We start from the raw sequence: 22,478 nt of genomic DNA on the forward strand, positions 1-22,478 counted from the left end.
ACTTGTCCAGGGTAAACTGTCACGCTAAAACAAGGAAAGAATTAGTGAACAAATTAAGGAAACACATACCAAACAATGTTCTGTCGAGCCAACAGACTAAAATAGTCCAAAAGACCCACGGTTGGGAACAAATTTATTTTATTTTTTTTTTTTTTTTAGAGATTCCGATTTGAGAATCCAAGAGTAATCAGACTTAATTTTCAATGACTTAATCGACAAGTTGTCAAGCAATTTAAAAACAGTCTCACGAGACTTACATTAACTAGCAACTGTTTTTATAGCTGTCGGAGTATTAAGTTGAAGCATGCAGAGAGGTTTATAATCACTATACTCTATGTGGTCAAGTACATTAGACAAAACGATTTTAAAATAACACATTAAGTTAAAGCAGTTGGCAAGAAACTAACCTAGGATATGATCATTAAAATGGTTTTGACAAGGTGTTATCTTTGTTGATTCCACCCCCAAGTCTCTGCTAACTTTCCCTAACTGTACTAGCATGCAGAAGGTCAAGTGTAATGTTAACACAGACCTTGCTGATCAACTTCCTACATTGTGTCACTGTAACTTTGGTCTTAATTAGTAGTTCCTTACATACAAGTTGCAGTGTGCCTTGTTTGAGGTTAAAAAAAAAAAAAAAAAAAAAAAAAAGGTAATTTAACAATATTTCAAATTAGCAGTCATCTTGTTGGATCAAGTAATTTCAGAAATAAACCACATCTATATGCGTTATATTGCCAATAACACTATACAACAATAACAAATGTACATATACTTGTTAAAAATCAAGGTTTCATTTGTCAGCTTAAATGCTATTTAGGTCTAATTCTGAAAATCTAACAAGATTTATATGGGCAGAAAACTATTGGCCAACCTTCACTTCTGTTCTATCACTGCAGCATTGCATTCCTGTGCCGGTTTTATAAATACTAATGGGCTCTGATGAACTCATACTACTTGTGCCCCCTTCAGACATACCCCAGACTAACCTGACAAGCAGCAAAATCCAACCCTTTCACTCGAGTTCCATAGATACCCCGGAAGAGTTCTACCCTAATAATTTCTTCCCTTTCATGTCTAGACTTTGGAATTTCCTCCCCGTTTCCCTGACAGTACTAACCTGCAGAAGTTTAAATGTAATGTTAACAGACATTGCGCTGCTAAACTCCCTACATTCCCCTGTTTGAAACGCTCCCAAAGGGTAGCCTCTTACGTCCATAGAGCAAGAGACAGAATAAAGGATAATATGGTGACAATTTGAGCCGCAAGAAGCGACTCCTTCTGCCCGTCCATTGTTTACAACGCCCTCTCTTCTCTCCAGTCAACTTTGATTCCTCGTCCTTTTCTTCTGCCTGACTTTATTTCAATACTTCTCGAGTTACTCAACGACACTACTCCCCCCTTTTTTTTTCTTACTGATTTTTCTAATACGAACATTGTGAATTCTTCCATTGTATATATCTATCTATAAAAGTGAAATTGTGTGTGTGTACATTTCTTTACCAAACTCTACCAAACTCCTCTGCCAATTTTGGGTCTAAACACTTGAAATTTTAAATGAAAGTTCCTTAGACATGAATCCAACTAACTTGATTTGAGCCCAAAACAATAAATGTTAAAGGGTCAAAATTGAGGTCAAAGCTAAACATTTGACCTCAGTCAATTTTTGATCTAAACATTTGAAATTTTACATTAAGTGTACTCAGACATGGACAAGCTTTTTAATCAGTTTTTGGGCGAAAATTTGGCTGCCAAGAGGTCAAAGTTGAAAGAGTTGACCTTTGCAAACTCTACCAAACTCCTCCGCCAATTATGGTCTAAACACTTGAAATTTTAGATGTAGGTTACCTGGACATGAGTCAAACTTTAATATATATATATATATATATATATATATATATATATATATATATATATATATATATATATATATATATACACACACACATGTACATAAAGTTATGAAGAATAGATAGGGCCTGAGCAAAGCTGGGCTGAACTGCTAGTTCAATACTAATCTGAATATCCCAGCTCATTTGAAAAGGCCAGTTCTTGGGTTGAAATAAATTCATAAGATTGGGATAAGTTTGTGTTGTATTGTTTCTTTTAACCATTATACATACTCTGTTTCGCATTGGGTTATAAACATTTAAGGTTTTCTACAGAAATCGCCTTATCTTTTTGGATCAACACGCATCTAATGAAAAGCACGTTTGACTTCTGAATCAAGAAAATGTACAACATTTTTCAGAGAGTAGGCATTTATCAAGCAATCGCCTGTTTAAAAATAAGTATTAAGGAGACAAAATAAAAGAAATGGACTGAAGATATTCTTGTAACAACCCAAAGTTAAACTCAGAGTTTAATTTAGGAAAACTCAACTATACAGTAGGTATGCAAAGAGTTAGGAAGTTAAATGGAACCATCACTAATGAAACTCTTGGTTCATAATTAGACAGTGTACATTGGGTAGTCTGAAGCTAAAGGAAAAATTCATTGAATGATGAAATGTAACAAACTAGAACAGCAGGAAATATGACCTGGAGAGGGACGGGGAGCATTACCAATGAGGAGTGCATTTACTACAAGGTAGAAAAAGGAGCATAAAGCCCAGAGAGAAGCAGTGGTATATTTGCATACCACGTTCACAATAGGGGTGAGGAGTATTTTTGTAATGGTGGGGGCACAGATTTTTGTCCCTTCACTGGAGGAAAAGGAACTGACCCTATTGACCTTAGAATTCATTGTCTGTGTTTTTATTTCGGTGGGTAAGCCAAGTGCATGAGTATGGAAGGGGTGATCAAGACAGTCATGAAAATTATTAAAATTTGAGAAAAACAATGAAAATGGTTTTCGTTGCAGGTTTGCACATCCTCAACCATTAAGACTGATGAAGCAACTAAAACACTTATAACAAAGGGAGATAATTGGTTTGAGTGAACCATTCAGAAAGAATTGAAATAAACTTGAATTAAGACAAAAGAGCAACTTTTGATTTCTATTTCATTTTCAGCAAGAAGAAATCTTCCTTTTTAATTCTGAATTAAACGATATCGGTCTTGAAGAAAGAAATTAAAGGCATTTCACTACTAAAAAAATCTACAAAATTATCTCCCAACAAAAAATATTTTATGTGGGTATTGTAAAAATCAATTGAAGAAAAAATATATTTATGCATGCAAAAAAACAAGTCATGCATAATAATATGATTGGATAAAGTCAAGAGTTTGAGGAGAAAAAAAAATGGAAAAGTTTAAAAAATTAAATAAAAATAAAAATTCTGGTGAGATTTCATGACGGTTTCATTTCACGGTTTCAAAAAAAGTGTTACAATATTTAATTTTTTTAAAGGAACATTTTTAACAATTTGGAATAAGCAATTTTGTGTGTGGAAGAAAAGGCCAGTAGAAATACTGAAAAAAAAAGAAGTTATTTTTAAATACATTTTGAGACAGTATGGAAAAACAAGAAAATAAGATTATGTATACATATACATTTATAATGTATGAACATCTTTGTGTATGGTTTCATTTCATAATAGTTTGTCAAGCACACAACACAATCATTCTAGGATTTTCTAAAAAACAAATATATATATATATTAGGTTGGTGCAAAAACAACGTTCTTTTAATGACATTCAATTTCAGGTAAAAAAAAAAAAAAAAAAAATCGACATTATTTTTGCACCAACCTAATATAATCCTTAAATATATTTATAGTTTTTCCCCCAAAATTAACTTTGCTGGTGAAAAAAAAAAAAAAAAAAAAAAAAAAAGTAGCAATAGTGAACAAAACTAAAATAAAATTATTTTTTTTTAAAGCAAATTAACCAATTTCATAATTTGGCTTGATGAAAATAAAATAATCAAAATGGTTGAAAAGTATCCATTTTTTGTGTTTTTAGTATTATGAGAAGGAAATTTTAAGGAAAAAGTTTAAAATAAAATAAGCATTTTTAACATTGTCAGACTGGTTTACAATTTTTTTTCTTGTGTGCATTACAAAATTTTTTTTTTTAGATGTAATGTTTGAAATATTTTGAAGAAAGCAATTATGTAACAACATTTAATGAAATATTGATTATAGTTTCATATTTTATAGTTTCATTTTCTGAAGAAGGAAAAAAGATGCAGCTTTTGAGGTTAGATTATTTGTTAGATTCATTTAGGGAGTAAAAGGATTTAAGTCTCATGTAACAACCATTTGATTATAGCATTTTTTCAAAAGTGTAGTCACTGTTCAGAATATTTTTTCGGGGAGGGGGCAGCATAGTAATACTTAATGGAATGAGATTAGGGATTTTTTTTAAAGTCCCACCCACAAAAACTTGGAAGTGCCAAGAGTTAATACCAAAAATAGGTTTTATTAATATTTGATTTTTTTTTTTTTTTTTTTTTGTTACTCAACTTTTAGTATTAAAAAATTGAAGAGATTTTTTTTTTAATGCCAGGGAGCAAGATTTTGTTTTCTTCAAAAGACTTGTTTTACTATAAATAGATAGAATATATATTTTAAATATTTTTTTTATAGTTTCAGATTTCTTTTTATAATTGAAAAGAAAAAAACTTTTATAGAAATATTTTTTAAGGGGGAGACCAATCTTGATAGATGAATGATTGTGAAAGGTTACAAAAAAAAAAAATTATAAAGTTATGAATTGTATTCATTATTTAAACAGAATTTTTTTTTAATATAACAAGAAAATACAAAGAAAAAAAACGGGTAAGAAATTTGGAAATAGATTGTTTTAATTATTTAAAATTTAAATGAGTTTAGTTTATAATTTTTTTAATAACTTCAGAAAAAAAAGCATTTTTATTTGTGAAGTAATTAATTCCAGAATTTATAGATAAAAAGATAATTTATATGCATTATTATATTTCAGAGAAAAAGAGAATCTTATATGAATCTAGCAAAAGGCATAAGTTTTTGGATTTATTTTATTGTTATATAATGAAGGAAGACCAAAAGAATGTTATAAACACAGACAATAAACATGAGACCATAATGGCAGCAACAATAGCAGTGGCTTAAGCACCGAAAGAGAGAATTAAAGATGACCAATTTGTATCATTTGATTCACAAAGTTTTTGGGGAGGCAGGGGCGGGAGACAATTTCATTTTACAGCACATGGGGCTAGTTATGGGGCGGCCTAAGTGAATTTAGGAGGGAAAACATCTTTTTGGAATAAATTGGATATTGTGCAAAACGACATCACAAAAGGCACTAGATGTTAAAAGAAAAAAAAAAAAAAAAATGTCATCTTTGTTCCAGACATTTATGATGTACTTAGGTTATAGTTCTTTGGAAATACCTCATTCGAGGTATCATGCTTTGAACCGGCCTTATTTCTTTTACAACCAGGGTTTATTCATACAAGAAAAAAGATAAATAAAAATAAATAATGGACCAGGTTTCCATCAAGATCCCCAAAACAGCATTTATATAAATTTAGTATTTTCGAGATTTAACTAAAGATGAAAATGTAAATTATAGCTATATTTTAGATGTTTTCTCATTGAGAATTATTTGCATAATGTTTCGGCCGATGTAACTTCCAAACTTCAGATGTATGTTAGGGAAGTTCTAAATCTTTCAAACTCTGAAATCTGCATGGAATTTCGAATGGAATTCTTTATCTTATCTGCGATGGCATAACGTAATTTAAATGTAAGTGACACTCTTCTGAGGGCGGAGGCTTTAATCCTCAGTTCGAGCAATATGAAGAATACAAGTGCAAATGACTTAGGATTTCTCCCCAGTCATGGCTGGAGGAATGAGAGTATTTCTGCAGGTCTCCAAAGTTCAACAGAAAGGTTCTAGAATTTGACAAGATACAAAGGTCTAAACATTGTGCAAATTACATTCAAGATGAAAACAGTAGGCAACGCTGGCTGTTAATTTTTTAACACCTAGTTTTCTACTACAAACAACTACAACAATGGTCTTCAAGGACTATGGAATTCTTTTTTGCCCTAACTGCATTAATCAATGAATGGAACCCATGTTTGAAACCCATGCATGTTTGTATTGTTTTTTTTTGAGAAAAAAAAAATCTTTTTCAAAGACCCTAGACTTGATTTTATGGGACGTGAAAAAATTCACACCCATCGTAGGCAATGCATGTAAAAATACCATCGTAGCCCAAGGGTTAATAATCCAAATAAACAATCATCTCCAAAAATTAAGAAACATAACTATAGATTTTATTTTTTTAACAATTTTTTTTTTTTTAAATAGTGTTTATTATAAATTATAATTACTTCTTTCTAAACATTTCTAAAAGTATAAACTAATCCTGGGTGCTTGGAAGAAACTTGGTCCATAATAATAAACACGGAGAAATTTAGAGATTCAAGAAATGATTGAGACCATAACAATGCCAGAATCTGCAAGAATACTGTTGTGGATGCTAGATATGACCCGAAATGAAGATTCAGATCAGGCAACTGGTGGAAACATGACAGGCATGAAGTAAACAAAAAATTTTGAACAAGTTAATAAAAAGTCGATTCAACAACTCACGTCAAAAGTTGGCTATGTTAGAAAAGAACATTTTTTTCTAAATAACAAAATTCTTAAACTTTTGTAGAACAAAGTTATCAAAACAGGAAAACAAGTTGGGGTTTTATTAACATTAAATATTTATTCTCATTCTTAATCTATAAATAATTATTTTCTCTTAGTATATTTGGTTTAGGTTTTAGAAGCTTACACACTATAAAAAAAAATGGAGGGACATTTTAACCCACACAAAGAGAGAGGGAGTAACGTATAGGTAGAGAGGGAGTAACGTATAGGTAGAGAGGGAGTAACGTATAGGTAGAGAGGGAGTAACGTATAGGTAGAGAGGGAGTAACGTATAGGTAGAGAGGGAGTAACGTATAGGTAGAGAGGGAGTAACGTATAGGTAGAGAGGGAGTAACGTATAGGTAGAGAGGGAGTAACGTATAGGTAGAGAGGGAGTAACGTATAGGTAGAGAGGGAGTAACGTATAGGTAGAGAGGGAGTAACGTATAGGTAGAGAGGGAGTAACGTATAGGTAGAGAGGGAGTAACGTATAGGTAGAGAGGGAGTAACGTATAGGTAGAGAGGGAGTAACGTATAGGTAGAGAGGGAGTAACGTATAGGTAGAGAGGGAGTAACGTATAGGTAGAGAGGGAGTAACGTATAGGTAGAGAGGGAGTAACGTATAGGTAGAGAGGGAGTAACGTATAGGTAGAGAGGGAGTAACGTATAGGTAGAGAGGGAGTAACGTATAGGTAGAGAGGGAGTAACGTATAGGTAGAGAGGGAGTAACGTATAGGTAGAGAGGGAGTAACGTATAGGTAGAGAGGGAGTAACGTATAGGTAGAGAGGGAGTAACGTATAGGTAGAGAGGGAGTAACGTATAGATAGAGAGGGAGTAACGTATAGGTAGAGAGGGAGTAACGTATAGGTAGAGAGGGAGTAACGTATAGGTAGAGAGGGAGTAACGTATAGGTAGAGAGGGAGTAACGTATAGGTAGAGAGGGAGTAACGTATAGGTAGAGAGGGAGTAACGTATAGGTAGAGAGGGAGTAACGTATAGGTAGAGAGGGAGTAACGTATAGGTAGAGAGGGAGTAACGTATAGGTAGAGAGGGAGTAACGTATAGGTAGAGAGGGAGTAACGTATAGGTAGAGAGGGAGTAACGTATAGGTAGAGAAGAGAGAGGGAGTAACGTATAGGTAGAGAAGAGGAGACGAGTAGAAAAAAACGAAGTAAATATTGTAAATTGAAAACAAAAACAAATGTAAATAAAGCTTATATCTTGGAAATGATTTTATGTGTTTATCTCATGCACAATCACGTGATCCAACCAGAATTCATGAACAATACAAGAAATGTGCGATGGAGGGTGGGAGAGGGGGGAGGTATTTCATTTTTTGTTGTTGATTACATGTAAACAACCGAGTTGGCATCGGCATATTCTACAAATCTCATGCCAGACGAGGACACTTCAATGTTGAAACTGGTATGTTTAGCAAAGGCCGAAATCCACTTGCCCACGTAATCGTGGATGTCAGCCTCCCTCTCACGAGTGCTGATTTGGAAACAGGCTTTCATTTTTAACTCCACCAACCAAGGGACACGCGGCTGGCAACGATAAGTCTTCAGAATGGTGTCTACGCCATATCTTTCCACATTGAATGGGTTACCACTAAAAGAAAAAAGAAAAAAATATTAACAAAAATCAACAAAATTTTTTTTATAAATATATATATATATATATATATATATATATATATATATATCAATATTTAACAGGGTTTCCTTACTTACATAATCGCAAAGTTAGACACCAGATCGGTAGTTATTGTATGTGTGGAGTTCATCTCTCCAAAGACTAATCTGGATATAACTTTATTATAAACAAACGGGCCAGACTTCAGAAATCTGCAGACCCAATAGTTCTTCTCTCCACTACTAGCAGAGAGGAAGGCAATATCAACAACATAAAATAGTCCATTTTTAAATGGTTTTTTTTTAATGTCCATGTGTTAGCTTTGATTCCAGACTGAGAATGTACCTTTCCCCTGTCTTCTCTTGATGGCTATCTTGAATGAAGTGTCCTCAGACCCAGAAAAAAAAAAGTTGAGCATCGAAAATATAAGGTATGATTTATCTGTACCATTTACGATTTGTCGATTTGCATTAGATAAAGTTTTATTTGATCACGAGCTGAAAAAATATTAAACAACCCCATTGGAGAGGAGGTAATGCAGCACCACTTTATTCTTGTTTGAGAACTGAATAAATAAGGGGAAGCTGTAAGGGAAAAAAGAAAAAAAAAGAAAAACACTGAAAAATGAAAGCAAATAAAAAACGATGGAATTTATTAGAAATCATATTACAACAAAATCTATTACATTATTTCGTATCAGCAAAGACACCAAAAATTGGTGTTTATCAATTGAAAATCCAATTAGGAATCTGCAAGGTTAAAAGCGGTAAAATAAACATTTCGGATGATTTTTTTTTTTTGTTCAGATGATGACAAGATGAAGGAAGCAGACGATTAAGAAAAAGTTATTTTGTTGAAGTGAGTGACCATTAATTTAAGAAATCACGAACGAGTGGGAGGAGGAAATAATGAAGGAAAGGAGAGAATAGCATGGTCGTTTTGCTAATTACTTATTCCTTTCTATTTTTTTTAGATGGAAACTTTGAAAGCAAATTTCCTGTGCTAATGTTGAACGACACCGTCAAAACCACAAGATTAAATGGAGGGGAAGGTACGTTTTTATAGAAAAAGAAAAAGTCGGTGTAAGTCAAGAAAGTTGGAGAGAAGAAAGGCTGAAGTGAAAGGGATGAAAAATGGAGAAGGCACAAAATGACAGAGTACATGTAAACTGAAGAGAGAGACAGGGAGGACATGCACACACATCCACGCACATGCACAGAGAGGGACACATGCACATAGGGGCAGAGAGAGAGAGAGAGTGGGGAAGGGATACAGAGAGGGGGTGAGAGAGGGACACGTGCACACGAAGTACGAGAGGGGGGGACACATGCACACGCACAGTACGAGTGCGACACACACACAATACGAGTGCGACACACACACACACACACACAATACGAGTGCGACACACACACACACACAATACGAGTGCGACACACACACACACACACAATACGAGTGCGACACACACACACACACACAATACGAGTGCGACACACACACACACACAATACGCGTGCGACACACACACACACACAGTGCGCGTGCGACACACACACACACACAGTGCGCGTGCGACACACACACACACACAGTGCGCGTGCGACACACACACACACACAGTGCGCGTGCGACACACACACACACACAGTGCGCGTGCGACACACACACACACACAGTGCGCGTGCGACACACACACACACACACAGTGCGCGTGCGACACACACACACACACACACAGTGCGCGTGCGACACACACACACACACACACAGTGCGCGTGCGACACACACACACACACACAGTGCGCGTGCGACACACACACACACACACAGTGCGCGTGCGACACACACACACACACAGTGCGCGTGCGACACACACACACACACAGTACGAGAGAGAGACACACACACACAGTACGAGAGAGAGACACACACACAGTACGAGAGAGAGACACACACACACCCAGTACGAGAGAGAGACACACACACACCCAGTACGAGAGAGAGACACACACACACACAGTACGAGAGAGAGACACACACACACACACAGTACGAGAGAGAGACACACACACACAGTACGAGAGAGAGACACACACACACACAGTACGAGAGAGAGGCACACACACACACACAGTACGAGAGAGAGACACACACACAGTACGAGAGAGAGACACACACACAGTACGAGAGAGAGACACACACACACAGTACGAGAGAGAGAGACACACACACACACAGTACGAGAGAGAGAGACACACACACACAGTACGAGAGAGAGACACACACACAGTACGAGAGAGAGACACACACACACACACAGTACGAGAGAGAGACACACACACACAGTACGAGAGAGAGACACACACACACAGTACGAGAGAGAGACACACACACACAGTACGAGAGAGAGACACACACACAGAGTACGAGAGAGAGACACACACACAGAGTACGAGAGAGAGACACACACACACACAGTACGAGAGAGAGACACACACACACAGTACGAGAGAGAGACACACACACACAGTACGAGAGAGACACACACACACACACAGTACGAGAGACACACACACACACAGTACGAGAGAGACACACACACACACAGTACGAGAGAGAGACACACACACACAGTACGAGAGAGAGAGACACACACACAGTACGAGAGAGAGAGACACACACACACAGTACGAGAGAGAGAGACACACACACACAGTACGAGAGAGAGAGACACACACACACAGTACGAGAGAGAGAGACACACACACACAGTAAGAGAGAGAGACACACAGTGAGAAAAAGACTGAGAACATTTAAATAAAATGGAAGAAAAACCTTTAAAAGTTCATCGTTATTAATTGTATTCATTTTATTGATTTTTTGCAATAAATTTTAATGTAAAAAAATCGGTGTCTGGACAGCAATTTTATTCCTAAAAGTTCATAGAATTGCATTTTTATTTTCAACCTTTTTTTTTTTTTTTTTTTTTTAGATTTCTTTGACTCCAAGATTTTGTTTTCAGCGTTTCTTCATTCAGCTCCAAAACCCCAACAAAGAATTAAAATTGGTAAATTGCTTTAAGATTAGAATCGTAAGTAGAGAAATTATAAAGAGGTAGAAAAAGGGGAGATAAAAAGAGAGTTGCTTGATTAGAAGATTAAAGTCCACAACTATTTTTAATAATGATTGTGGGTTGAGTAATGATGGGGGAAATCACAATTTCGTTGGAAGAAATTATATCAACTTCTGAAGAGAACGAAGCAATTTACGAATTTTTTTTCTTCGGATAATTTAAAGAAAAAGGAACGCTTCCTATGTGATTGGTAAAGACAAGTAAAAAAGGAAATGAATTGAAAGTTTTACACTGAAGGTGGATGGGGAGCGGCTAGACGTTCCGAGAGTTTGGTCAATTCTGAAATGTGTTTTGAAGTCTTGGAAGGATAATTGGTAAACTACGAAACCAAGTTTTAATGAAAATGTGATAGTTGGGGAAACGTGAAGAAAAGGCAGAGTAGTAAACGAAAGTCAAACAAAAATAGAATTACAAAAGAGGAGTGACCAATGGAAATAGGGGGGGGGGAGAATGAGAATACAATGCGGGGCATTGCGGGGGAGATAAAAAGCACGAAAGGGGGAGGCAAACGGCGCGCACAAAACGGGGAGGAAAACAGAGCAGTTTATGGAAATTTCCGTCTATTTCCACAACAGTCTTTTATGGGTCTCAAAATTAGTTTGAATCAAGTCATTTTAAAATTAGATTTTATTTTAGTCTGTGATGCTTAAGTTTGAAATAGCATTTTCATCACTAATAACAAATATATCGAATCTTATAGTTATAGTTGCCGATAAGCGTGGAGAGAAACGGCTTCCTGGATATGAACGATAGAAATTAACAAAAATTAGAAAACTCGGGGGGGGGGGCAGAGACCGAGGGTAGAGATGATTATTTTTGGCAGACCAAACTAAACATCTAATTTGTTACGGGCAACAACGATTAGCCTTGGGGTAAGGCGAGGGTGAGTAGGAAGGGGGGTTATGTTCGGCGGTCCCCCATCAACAGTCGGATTCCAGGAAGGAAGACAGAAATTGGGCAGATCGTGAAAATGATACGGCAAAAGAGGACAAAGAGAAATAATTATTGTAATTCCGTAGAGAAACAGCCATGATGATGATGATGACGATGATTATTTTCGAAACAAAATGAACATAAAGAGAGGGTTGAAATTATAGACACGTTGCAACCAGATGTTCAGATAAGAACAATATCAGTAATGTACGCATAATTTCAAGGTGTATTTGGGCAAAAAGAGAACTTATTTTAAACATAATGTCTAGTATAAGACTGACTTTTTTTTTTACAGGTTCGCTTACAACTACCGCTTTTGGGGGGTTGGCGTGTTATTATGGGTTAATAAACTTTTTTAAAAAATTAAAAATAATTAGAATTTAGATAGATGGATCAGGTCCGCATAATAAAAATTAATTTAAAAACCTCATTTACTGAACATTTCAGCGTTTTGGAGCAATACACAAATTGTTTTTGCTATAAGAGATAAGTCCTCTGCATTTTGAGGGAAGGGTGCACTTTTTTTTCTGTTTGTTTAGGGGATTGCACATAGTTTTGCAACCTTACCACTCAGACGTATGGTTTGCAAAAAAAAAAAAAAAAAAAAAAAAAAAAGTAGATTAATAGAATGGTTCGTAAATGAGGGGATCATTTTATGTTGACATTAGATACAAAACAAATTCCCCACTCTAAATTTTGCCAAGTTTTTCAGCGTGGTCATACACAATCACCTAAAAAAGTAGAATCTCTTTCTTGCTGGGGGGGGGGAGAGGGTGTTGACTTACAAATTTACAGATTTTTTTATTTTTTTTTAATGGAATGTAGAAAGTGCTCTTATTGCCATTTCTTTTGCTGATATCTATATAATACAAATCTGGAAAAAAAAAAAAAAAAAAGTTACCCTCCCGGGAGATTTATAATCTAGACTTGCTAACCTTATTTTCACTTGAGTTTCAATCTATACCATTTACCTTTTTTTACAAAAAAAAAAAAAAAAAATCGTCTAGCTACGACCACCATCAACAATCCCCCCCCCCATTTTCCATAAACGTAGATTCCATAAACAAAGCTGCTTTTCTGGAACTGCCTACCTATGGAACTGTTCTGGTGGCCCGTTTTCCAGCTGACTACAATATGTTATCTTCAAGTCCAATGTAAACAAAATCTTGTTGAGCCGTCCCCTTACATAATCGAATTATACCAAATTCCCACTACTAACGATTTCTTAATAAGTGGTGACCCCCTTGCAAAAAAAAAATTAGTTTGAAATATTAAATGTATAACCTCACATTTTAATATAAATAGGACAATATGGCCAAAATAGATCCGATTTATTTCCAATAATCTGAACAAAATATATGGCAACGCTATTGTGGTTATCAGCTAAGGGATACCATAGGCTGGATCATATGCTAGTGTGATTGCAAGCGGTAGAAGTAGATGGAGTAGGTTCAGAGAAATTGTGCTTTTACTAGTGAGCAGAGTGTTACCAGTGTCAACTTGGGGAAGAGTCTATCAAGCATATGTACACAGTGTGAGGATGACCAGTGAGAGTTGAGGACATGCGTTGCATGGAAAATACGAGAATGATATGCTGGATATGTAATGCGAGTCTTAAAGACTAGTTTAGATCTGAAGATGACGGAGAAAAATTGAATCTACATAACATATTAAAAACTTATCTATACAAAGTAAAATGATACAATAAGAAAAAAAAAAAAAAAAAAAAAAAAAAAAACGAATAACACAAAGCAGTTATGAAAAACTGGCTTAGAAAAATGAGTACACATTTCGATTCCTGACACATGCTTTTACCGGATAGGAAATTTGTAGTAGCCTCAAATTTTTTTTTTTTTTTTTTTTTTTTTTTAAGATTATTATATACTGAACATATTGGCATTAAAACAAATTTAGTATATTATATCATATAAACAGAAAAAAAATTAGCCCATTAGCTGACACACAGGCGTATGCTTATACATGCTTTTACATCGACGCTAGTCTGTTTAAAACTTGCAAAAAAAAAAAAAAAAAAAAGTCGAACAAAAAGTCTTTTAGTAACTTTTGTTTCACATGTTTTAAATTTATATATATATATATATATATATATATATATATATATATAAAATCACTGAACATTTGTATTTTTCGCTTTTAAAATTTTATATCAACTAGTTTTTCAGGCGTCCATGTTAGAAATATACTTATTTTAGTTCAGTAAGTTTTAAGAGATCAAGGGGCTCCCTCCTGAAGCTAACATTGGATTCCGTTACGATTAAATTTATATCCGAGGGATCTATTAAGAATAGACACTGTTCCCTTTATGGCTGCTATTTGTATTTCGTTACAGCTTGGTCTTCCAGGGATTGCTTCTAAGTATTTAAGATTTTTTTTTTTTTTTATTATTATTAAGCCAGTTCTATCGGGATTTTTCCATATTACAATATCTGGCTTGATGGCTTTGTCTTATGTATCTGCCTGCCTGTATGTCTGCCATAGAACACGGTCACTTTTCCGTTTGATGTTATCAGTGATGGTTCGTGTTCCTAGATCTTCCAATACCAGTGTGTCAGCTAATGTACTAATTGAAAGTGTTTTTTTTTTCCTATTTGATACGTAATACTAACTTGATTTTAACACAAATACGTTTAGTATCTAACACCCAATTTTTGAGGTACTCTAGATCATCTTTACCAGTAAAATGTAGAGCAAATGAAATGGACAATGATTACTGATTAGGTATTTTTAAGAATAGTATTTAAGACATATTTCGGATACGCAGTGCATTAATGAACATAAATGTAAATATTCAAACATTTGTGCATTTATTCATTGCTAATATGCAACTGGTGAGAGCATATATTTAAATAATACACATGACAAACTAAGAAATACGATACTGTCTCCAAAGAAAGAGGTAATGTCTGGGAGGATGGTTGCATAACAGAACACATAGTACACTACCGCCAATAAAAAAAAAAAGTAATGCCCGGGCAGATGACAGGTATTTACCTCCCTCCGACTTTAGAGGGATGCAACGCAAGGTTGGAAGAATCGAGTCAGTGCCTCTGAAGAAGAAACATTCTGACCATGAAAAAAATGCCTGAATAGCCTCGTTGGTACACCCTGGTGAGGATGCCTCAAACAACAAGCTATAAACTTGCTCTACCCAAAAGTCAGGAGTCAAGGCCTGAAAGGATGGACCTACCAAGGCTATCCAGAATGAATGTTTAAGCCAAACAGATAAATGGCCACAGAAATGGCCCAGTTTCTGGTGCACTGATTGTCGAGATTGTGCAACACCAATTGTAACTGAATGCTAAATAAATGGTGCAAGCCAGTACAATTGGTGTGGGAGGGTGGCATCATAACAGAGCAGCTACTACAATATCCCCTGAATTGAGCATCGAAAGAGAGTCTGAAATAGTAAACTGAACAGAGCTTTTAAAAAATAGCAATAGTATAGTTTCAGCTTTAAACAGTTATCAAATCCTCATTAGTAATAGATGTTACAATGTACTTTACTTAGTTTATACGAAGTAACCCTTTTTAGTTCTACACAATCAAATAAGTATATAAATAATATTAGACTAGATTTTTTTAAAGAGGAACGTTGTGGTAAAATACCAACTTGTGTTCAATTAACTTACTTTCAAGACGTGTTCCAAAGCAGAAGAGGGTTTGTCAGGAGTACATAATTAACAAGGTGTTGATTTGAGATACTCAAGCCAATTTAGAAATTAATGCAATTTCGTTTTTTTTTTCAATTTGAAACGCTATTTTCTTGAAGTTTAACAAAATTGCCTAGACCGATTTTTGTTGTTGTTGTGAATTCAACAGTACAATTACCTGTAAGAAACACAAGCGAGAAGAAAAAAAAAAAAGACAACTTAATGTGTATAAAAAATTGGTTGCAAAAAAAAAAAAAAAAAAAAAAAACCATTGTGTTCATTGCTGGTCATTGACACCGTTGTTGGCAGCGATCAATACCAGATTTAAAACATGAATTGAACAACAGTTTACAAAAAAAGTGAATGAATGACAACAATGAAGTAAAAAAGAAAAAAAGAAAAAAAAAACCTTGAGCAACTCTACGAACACTTCGCCTTTTTTTTTTTTGTAGTTCTAATTGCTTTAATTAGCATTTGTAGATGATTACAATTAGCCTAGTTTAGTTTTGTCAAACCCATTAAACTATATAGAAAAAACGATTTCCAGCTTAGGTACAATTGGAAAAACTCCCGTTCTAAATTGAGGCAAAGATTTGACATTTGAACATGCAATATCTCCGCCGAACGCTTCCCCATATACGCATATAAAATACAGTTTTTGGTGGAAGATCAATTACCCTTCTTTATGAAAAGCCACACAAAGGAGCGACTTTAGTCCAACTCATGTAAAAGATTATTGGTACTTTGGCATTGTAGTATGCTTAGTTTATTCCAGAGAATCTTCATGTAAAATTCGGTACAATTCCAGCATATAGTTTTGGGCAGTGTCGCAGTTCACAAGAGCCATGAAAGCTAACAAATCAGAAGTCCAATATTCGAGTTTCGCCTTCATTTGGCCTCATTGGTTAGATACAACCGAACTCGGGATTCGAAACCGGAATCTCTTACAAGCGAGGCAAGTACTCTGCCACTTAAGCAAATTTGCCACATATAAGAAAATCCATTAACACAGATTGAGCTAACTGCAGTGTAAACCGACTATGGAATGGACCTACTTCGTTTCAAACAAGAGGTGTGGTCATCCAACCAACAAGAAGCTAAGCCGAGGTCTTACAAGTAGGATTTTTATACTCGCTACGACGATATCAAACATGTTAACCTAGCAAGCAATTAAGAGTAAAATTTATAATAGTATTATCATGGTGAAAGATGACTCCATTTCTGTTGACTAAAAAAGTTCGTTTTCGGGTCAACATAGGTAAGTATTGCAAAATAATGAATTATGCTTTAATAATTTCAAAGAAAAAGTTAAAAATTAATCATTGTGATATGTTTAACTAATAAAAATATGAATAAAATAGATTACAATGGTTTAAAATGCCTTATATATATATGTCACCCCTTATAAGAAACTCGTTTCTTATCGTTGAGCACTTTCAGTTGAAATAAAAAGTCGGTCAATTTAGCTCTTATGCACAGATCATCATATGATTAGATCACTCTGACAGACGTTAAAAAGCATTAAAAAAAAAAAAATGTTTTTTTAAATTTCAACAATATTTCTCGCGGTTAACGGTGGCCAAATTGATTAGCTCCTTGCTAATGAAGCCAGAGATGGTTTCTGTTGCTGGGTTTGGATCTATCGACTGGTGTTAATCGTGAGACTCTGCACTGATGATTCCCGAAACACTAGTGTCTATAGGTATTTAATAATTATAATAGTAAATTTTATATATTTATATATATATATATATATATATATACACACACACACACACACACACATTAGGTCGGTGCGAAAGTTTTCAGTTTGTAGAAGAAAAACCCCATGTAATACGAATATATTTTTTACAAACATAAAATACATTTGTGAGGATATTCTATAGATTGTAGTTGAAAATCAAATATTTATTTCATTATTAAAAGAAAATTGACTTTCAAGCAAAAGGAAACAAATAAAAACAAAAGAATTATTTTTGGCAGAATTTTTTTCCGATTTTGATTCAAAAGTCCCAATTTTCTTTTTTATTCAAATTACTAGCAGTTCAGCCCGGCTTTTTCCGGGCCCTATGTACTGTCCATAACTTATATATATATATATATATATATAATTATATATATATATATATTAGAAAGTTTGACTCCTGTCCAGGTAACCTACATCTAAAATTTCAAGTGTTTATACCCAAAACTGGCAGAGGAGTTTGATAGAGTTTTCAAAGTTCAAATCGTTGAACTTTGACCTCTTGACAGCCAAATTTCTGGCTGAAAACTGATTAAAAGATTTTCCCAAATCTCAATACGCCTTATGTCAAATCTCGAGTCTGTAGACTGAAAATCGACAGAGTAGTTTGGTAGGGAAATGTACACACAGACAATTTCACTTTTATAGATATATAGATTAATCTCAACATGGTAACTTTCTTCAGTTTTGACAGACTATGGATATCCACTGTAAGGATTCCTGTTCATGGAATTTTTGTGGCAAGTGTTGCGCAATCTCCAACCACATCTCTCCTAAGTCGGCATTAAATACCAGTGGCAATTGGAGGTTAATGTACACGTTTTTCATATGTTTTTATATCTATAGACACCGTTTTATCTTGTAACAGAATAATCAATACAGCTTCATACAGCTGACATATTGACCTTATAATAATAAACTTCTAATCATAAACAAAATTAAATTCAAACAAGTGGGGATATTTTAAATCAGAGTAAATATGGTATTGTGGTGACTGGAGTGAATTTTGACAAAGGATAAATATTTGGACGAATGAGTAATACTTTGTAGCTTAGTGGGGGATGCCCTTTTCTCTTCCCTACAACCTCTTTCTCACAGAAGAGTCGTTGCAAGCCTGTCTCTGCTTCATTATTTTCATGGCAAGTGCTCGCCCGAGCTCCAATCTACGCTCCCCCCCCCCGCCAAACTTTCACGAGAAATGCGCATCGGACTGAAAACACTATCAATAATTTCCCCCACTCTTCATCTGTGCCTAAACTTAAACAGATTCCATGAACAAAGTTTCTTTCTTAGAACTGCACACCTATGGAACTATTTGCCTACTTTCCGGCTGACTATAATATGGTCGTCTTCAAGTCCAACATAAACAAATTCTTGATGAGCTGTTCCTCCAATTTACCAAATTTCCATTACGAACAATTACTTCAACATTGTTCCTGTAGGCTTATTAACCCTTATCCTTGAGTGGCCTCTGGGCCTTGATAAGTGGCGACTTTTATTTATTTTTTTATTATTATAAAAGAAAATGACAAACGACCCTCATATTTGTGTCTAAATTGTAAATAATGTGTAATCTCCGTTCTGTCCTAGATCAGAGGAGGATAAATTATTCTTGACAGTTAAAGTTTTATTTTTGTCACATCTAGCTATTTTTAGGCTGTTGATGTGTAGTTGCATATAAAATAAACAGAATATTATTTTTCCGTTGACAGCATAGGAACTATAAGGGTTAAAAAAAAAGAAGTTTTTTGAAGGTGGATATCTACTTATAAGTAGCACTTTTTGCTTGGATGTCTTCTAGTGTTTTGAATTTTTCAAGGGAGGTAACTGCATGAAATCTTTCAGCGTCAAATAGCACTGATGTTGCAGAAAACAGATATTACACTGTAATTTTAGTCAAACTGCCAACGAGACGTGTTTTTTACAACTAGAGATTTTTAAATGTTTGAAAAACAAATCTATAAATATATACATTGTGTCCATGCAGTTTTTTTTTGTTTTTAAATAATTATCAATAATATTGTAAAATAAGCATTCACATGTGACATTTATGAAAAGGAAATACGTTTTACTTTTTAATTTATTCATATCAATGATATTATGAGGTCTGCGTTTGTCAAAGCCCGGGAGGGTCTAGTCTTCTACATTAAAAATCTACCTTGCATCTTTACTTTACTCAAAAGACAAGAAAATACAAACATGAATAGATATTCTAATAGTTTATACAATCATTCCTTTCATAATTTACCAAATTTTTAACAATAGTATTCACAGTTAAGAATTTATTCCAAAGTTTAATAATTAAATTAGAGTCCTAAAATATTAAACACGTACGCAGACCTCATAATATCATTGATATGAATAAATTAAAAGTAAAATGTATTTCCTTTTCATAAATGTCAAGCATGAATGCTGATTTTACAATATTATTGATAACCATGACGGATCTTTTAGTATTTGAACACAGCACAGATGATTCCTAGTAAGAAACGGCATCATTACCCTAATAATACAACCCCCCTTTTACACTGTGTGTGTGTGAGAGAGAGACAGACAGAGAGAGAGAGAGAGAGAGAGAGAGAGAGAGAGAGAGATGTCCATACACGTGTATTACTTGTGCTCAAAATCTGTCCTCTTCCTTCAACAGTTGTCATCGAAGGGGAGACAGGACGGGAACAATACTTTTCTCTAATTTCCACCTGGCCCATCAACACCCTTACACCCATAAATTATGGCTTCATTTTGTCACCCCTTCCCCATTCAATCCCTTTCATTCAAACACACCCACCACAAGACCGGATATCCTAAACTTCCGCTGACATACCCACCGTGTCCTCGATATATAGAGATGGCAGTAGTGGGTAATGGACAGGTAGGCGATGGCAGACAGGTAAATTGGCCAAGCAGAGCCACCACAGGAACGGAAATTACCACTCATTAGATACAGGTAAGATCTGTACACGTGCACACACACACACACACACAATTTCCAAATCACGTAAGTAGTAAAAGGATGTGGGTAGAGGTGGGCAAAAAGATGAAAGGTTCAAATTGAAGACATCCTAAAAGGACTACTCACCACCTAATCAAACTTTGCCTTATAGTTAAACTAGCCTGGGTGCACGGTGTTGCCCGGGTGTTTGGAGGTGTGTGTTAAGCATTAAAAAAAAAAAAAAAACGTGGTAGTAGGAAGACAGGCTAGAACTTGTACAGCAAAGGAATAGAACGCAAAAAAAAAAAAAAATTAAAAAAAGGAAGTGACGTCTTTGCCGTTGCGCCCATCACCAAACCAAAAGTGGCGAAGGTTTAAATTAAGGCTAATCAATCCAAAAGACTTTCGAAGATATCAGAAAAAAAAAAACAAAAAAAAAAAGCAACCGCTCCTTGTAAAAAAGTGCCCAGTTGAGGGTGAAGGAATTGATGTTTTTAGCCAATTTTTCGATATTTGTCGTCTGAAGGGTCGAGCTTCAAAGTGATACTGATCTCTCGAAATTCTGTCGCCTATGTCGAAAGTTTTAGGCAGACATACAAACATACATACCTTCATTTAAACAGACAGGTGAGATTTATATCATAGACTAGTGAGGGGTACAGGGCGTTGCCCGGGTGTTTGGAGGTGTGTGTGGAAACTCCGGGGGTGGGGTGGGGGGTTAAAAAAAAAAAAAAAAGTAAGTATCAGGATCAAACCCGAACCCTTGAGGCAGAGTTATAAATTAAAGTGTGAGAAAAAAAAAAAAAAAAAAAAAAACGTGCGACGTTAACGATTGCCCCACCGCGAGATGCTAACGGAAATACGTTTGAATTTATTTAATTACTTGGATTTGGCAGGTGCCCGTTTTAATGAGGTCAAGTTTGACTGCGGGGCGGGAACGCTTCCCAAGATGTTATAGGAAAAAGACTAACCCACCCACATGCGGCAAGCGACAAATGTTGAATATTTATCTTCCCGAAATCGAGCAAATTAAATAGACAGGCGAGCTTCGTTGTTAACTGAGATATTACGATTTATATGTGATATAAAAAGTTTTTAAAAGTTGTTAGGCGACCGACCGCTTCTCTGAAAAAAGCCTTTTGTAGACATACAGAAAAAGCGAACACACATACATACATTTTCGCTTTTATATTTATAGATGATAATACCTGTCACAGGACAGGGGAAAGTAATCATCCAAACAGAATGGCTTTTAAAGGAGACAAATCAACATTTTATTAAACCTTATGTCTAGAATCCTTACTCCAATGTTGAACAAAGTGATTACATGATTTTCATTCTAAAACAAATGTTTTAAATTTATGCTTAAGGGATCTTAAATTGAAATTCAAGAAATATTGTTTAATCGGTGTCTGATAATGAATAAAATTCAATGCAAATCTGAAACATTTGAATTGTGCTCGTAATGCCTGCTAACATTCTTAAAATATCGCAAAGAAACTTCAATTTGGAGATGTTAATTGATGTCTAATACATATTGTTAGAATTTCACAAAAATCGGGAGTATCTGACCATCCCCCCAACTCTACTTCCCATTTGCAACGTGTTCGAAAATTCATAATGATCGGTTAATTAAGTTATAAGCGAATCCTGCACATAGAAATACAAACATACATACCTAACTTTATATACGAATAAAGATAACCCATTTCCATTCCATTCACTAGTTTTTCCCGATTGACTTAGTTTCGTCTCATTTCAAATTTGAATATAGGAAGGGTAGCCTAAACAATACGCTGTGGACCATAGACTCAACTGTGCAGACTTTAAATCCGCACCGATCCTACAATTTCA

General features: G+C 35.0%; 1 protein-coding gene across 1 annotated transcript in view; it reads right to left on the reverse strand.

Annotated features, from left to right (window-relative positions):
- Positions 1-7,782: 7,782 nt before the first annotated feature.
- The window catches only part of LOC145297047 (uncharacterized), a 34,286-nt gene continuing 19,590 nt past the window's right edge, over positions 7,783-22,478 (reverse strand). Inside the window, exon 3 of the mRNA XM_080143272.1 lies at positions 7,783-8,184. Within this exon, the coding sequence (XP_079999398.1) occupies positions 7,920-8,184 (265 nt within the window). The 3' untranslated portion in view covers positions 7,783-7,919. The remainder of the gene's footprint in view (positions 8,185-22,478) is intronic.

The sequence above is a fragment of the Euprymna scolopes genome, chromosome 17, assembly GCF_053919585.1.
Source record: "Euprymna scolopes isolate OS-2025 chromosome 17, ASM5391958v1, whole genome shotgun sequence".
Taxonomy (NCBI): Eukaryota; Metazoa; Mollusca; class Cephalopoda; order Sepiida; family Sepiolidae; genus Euprymna; species Euprymna scolopes.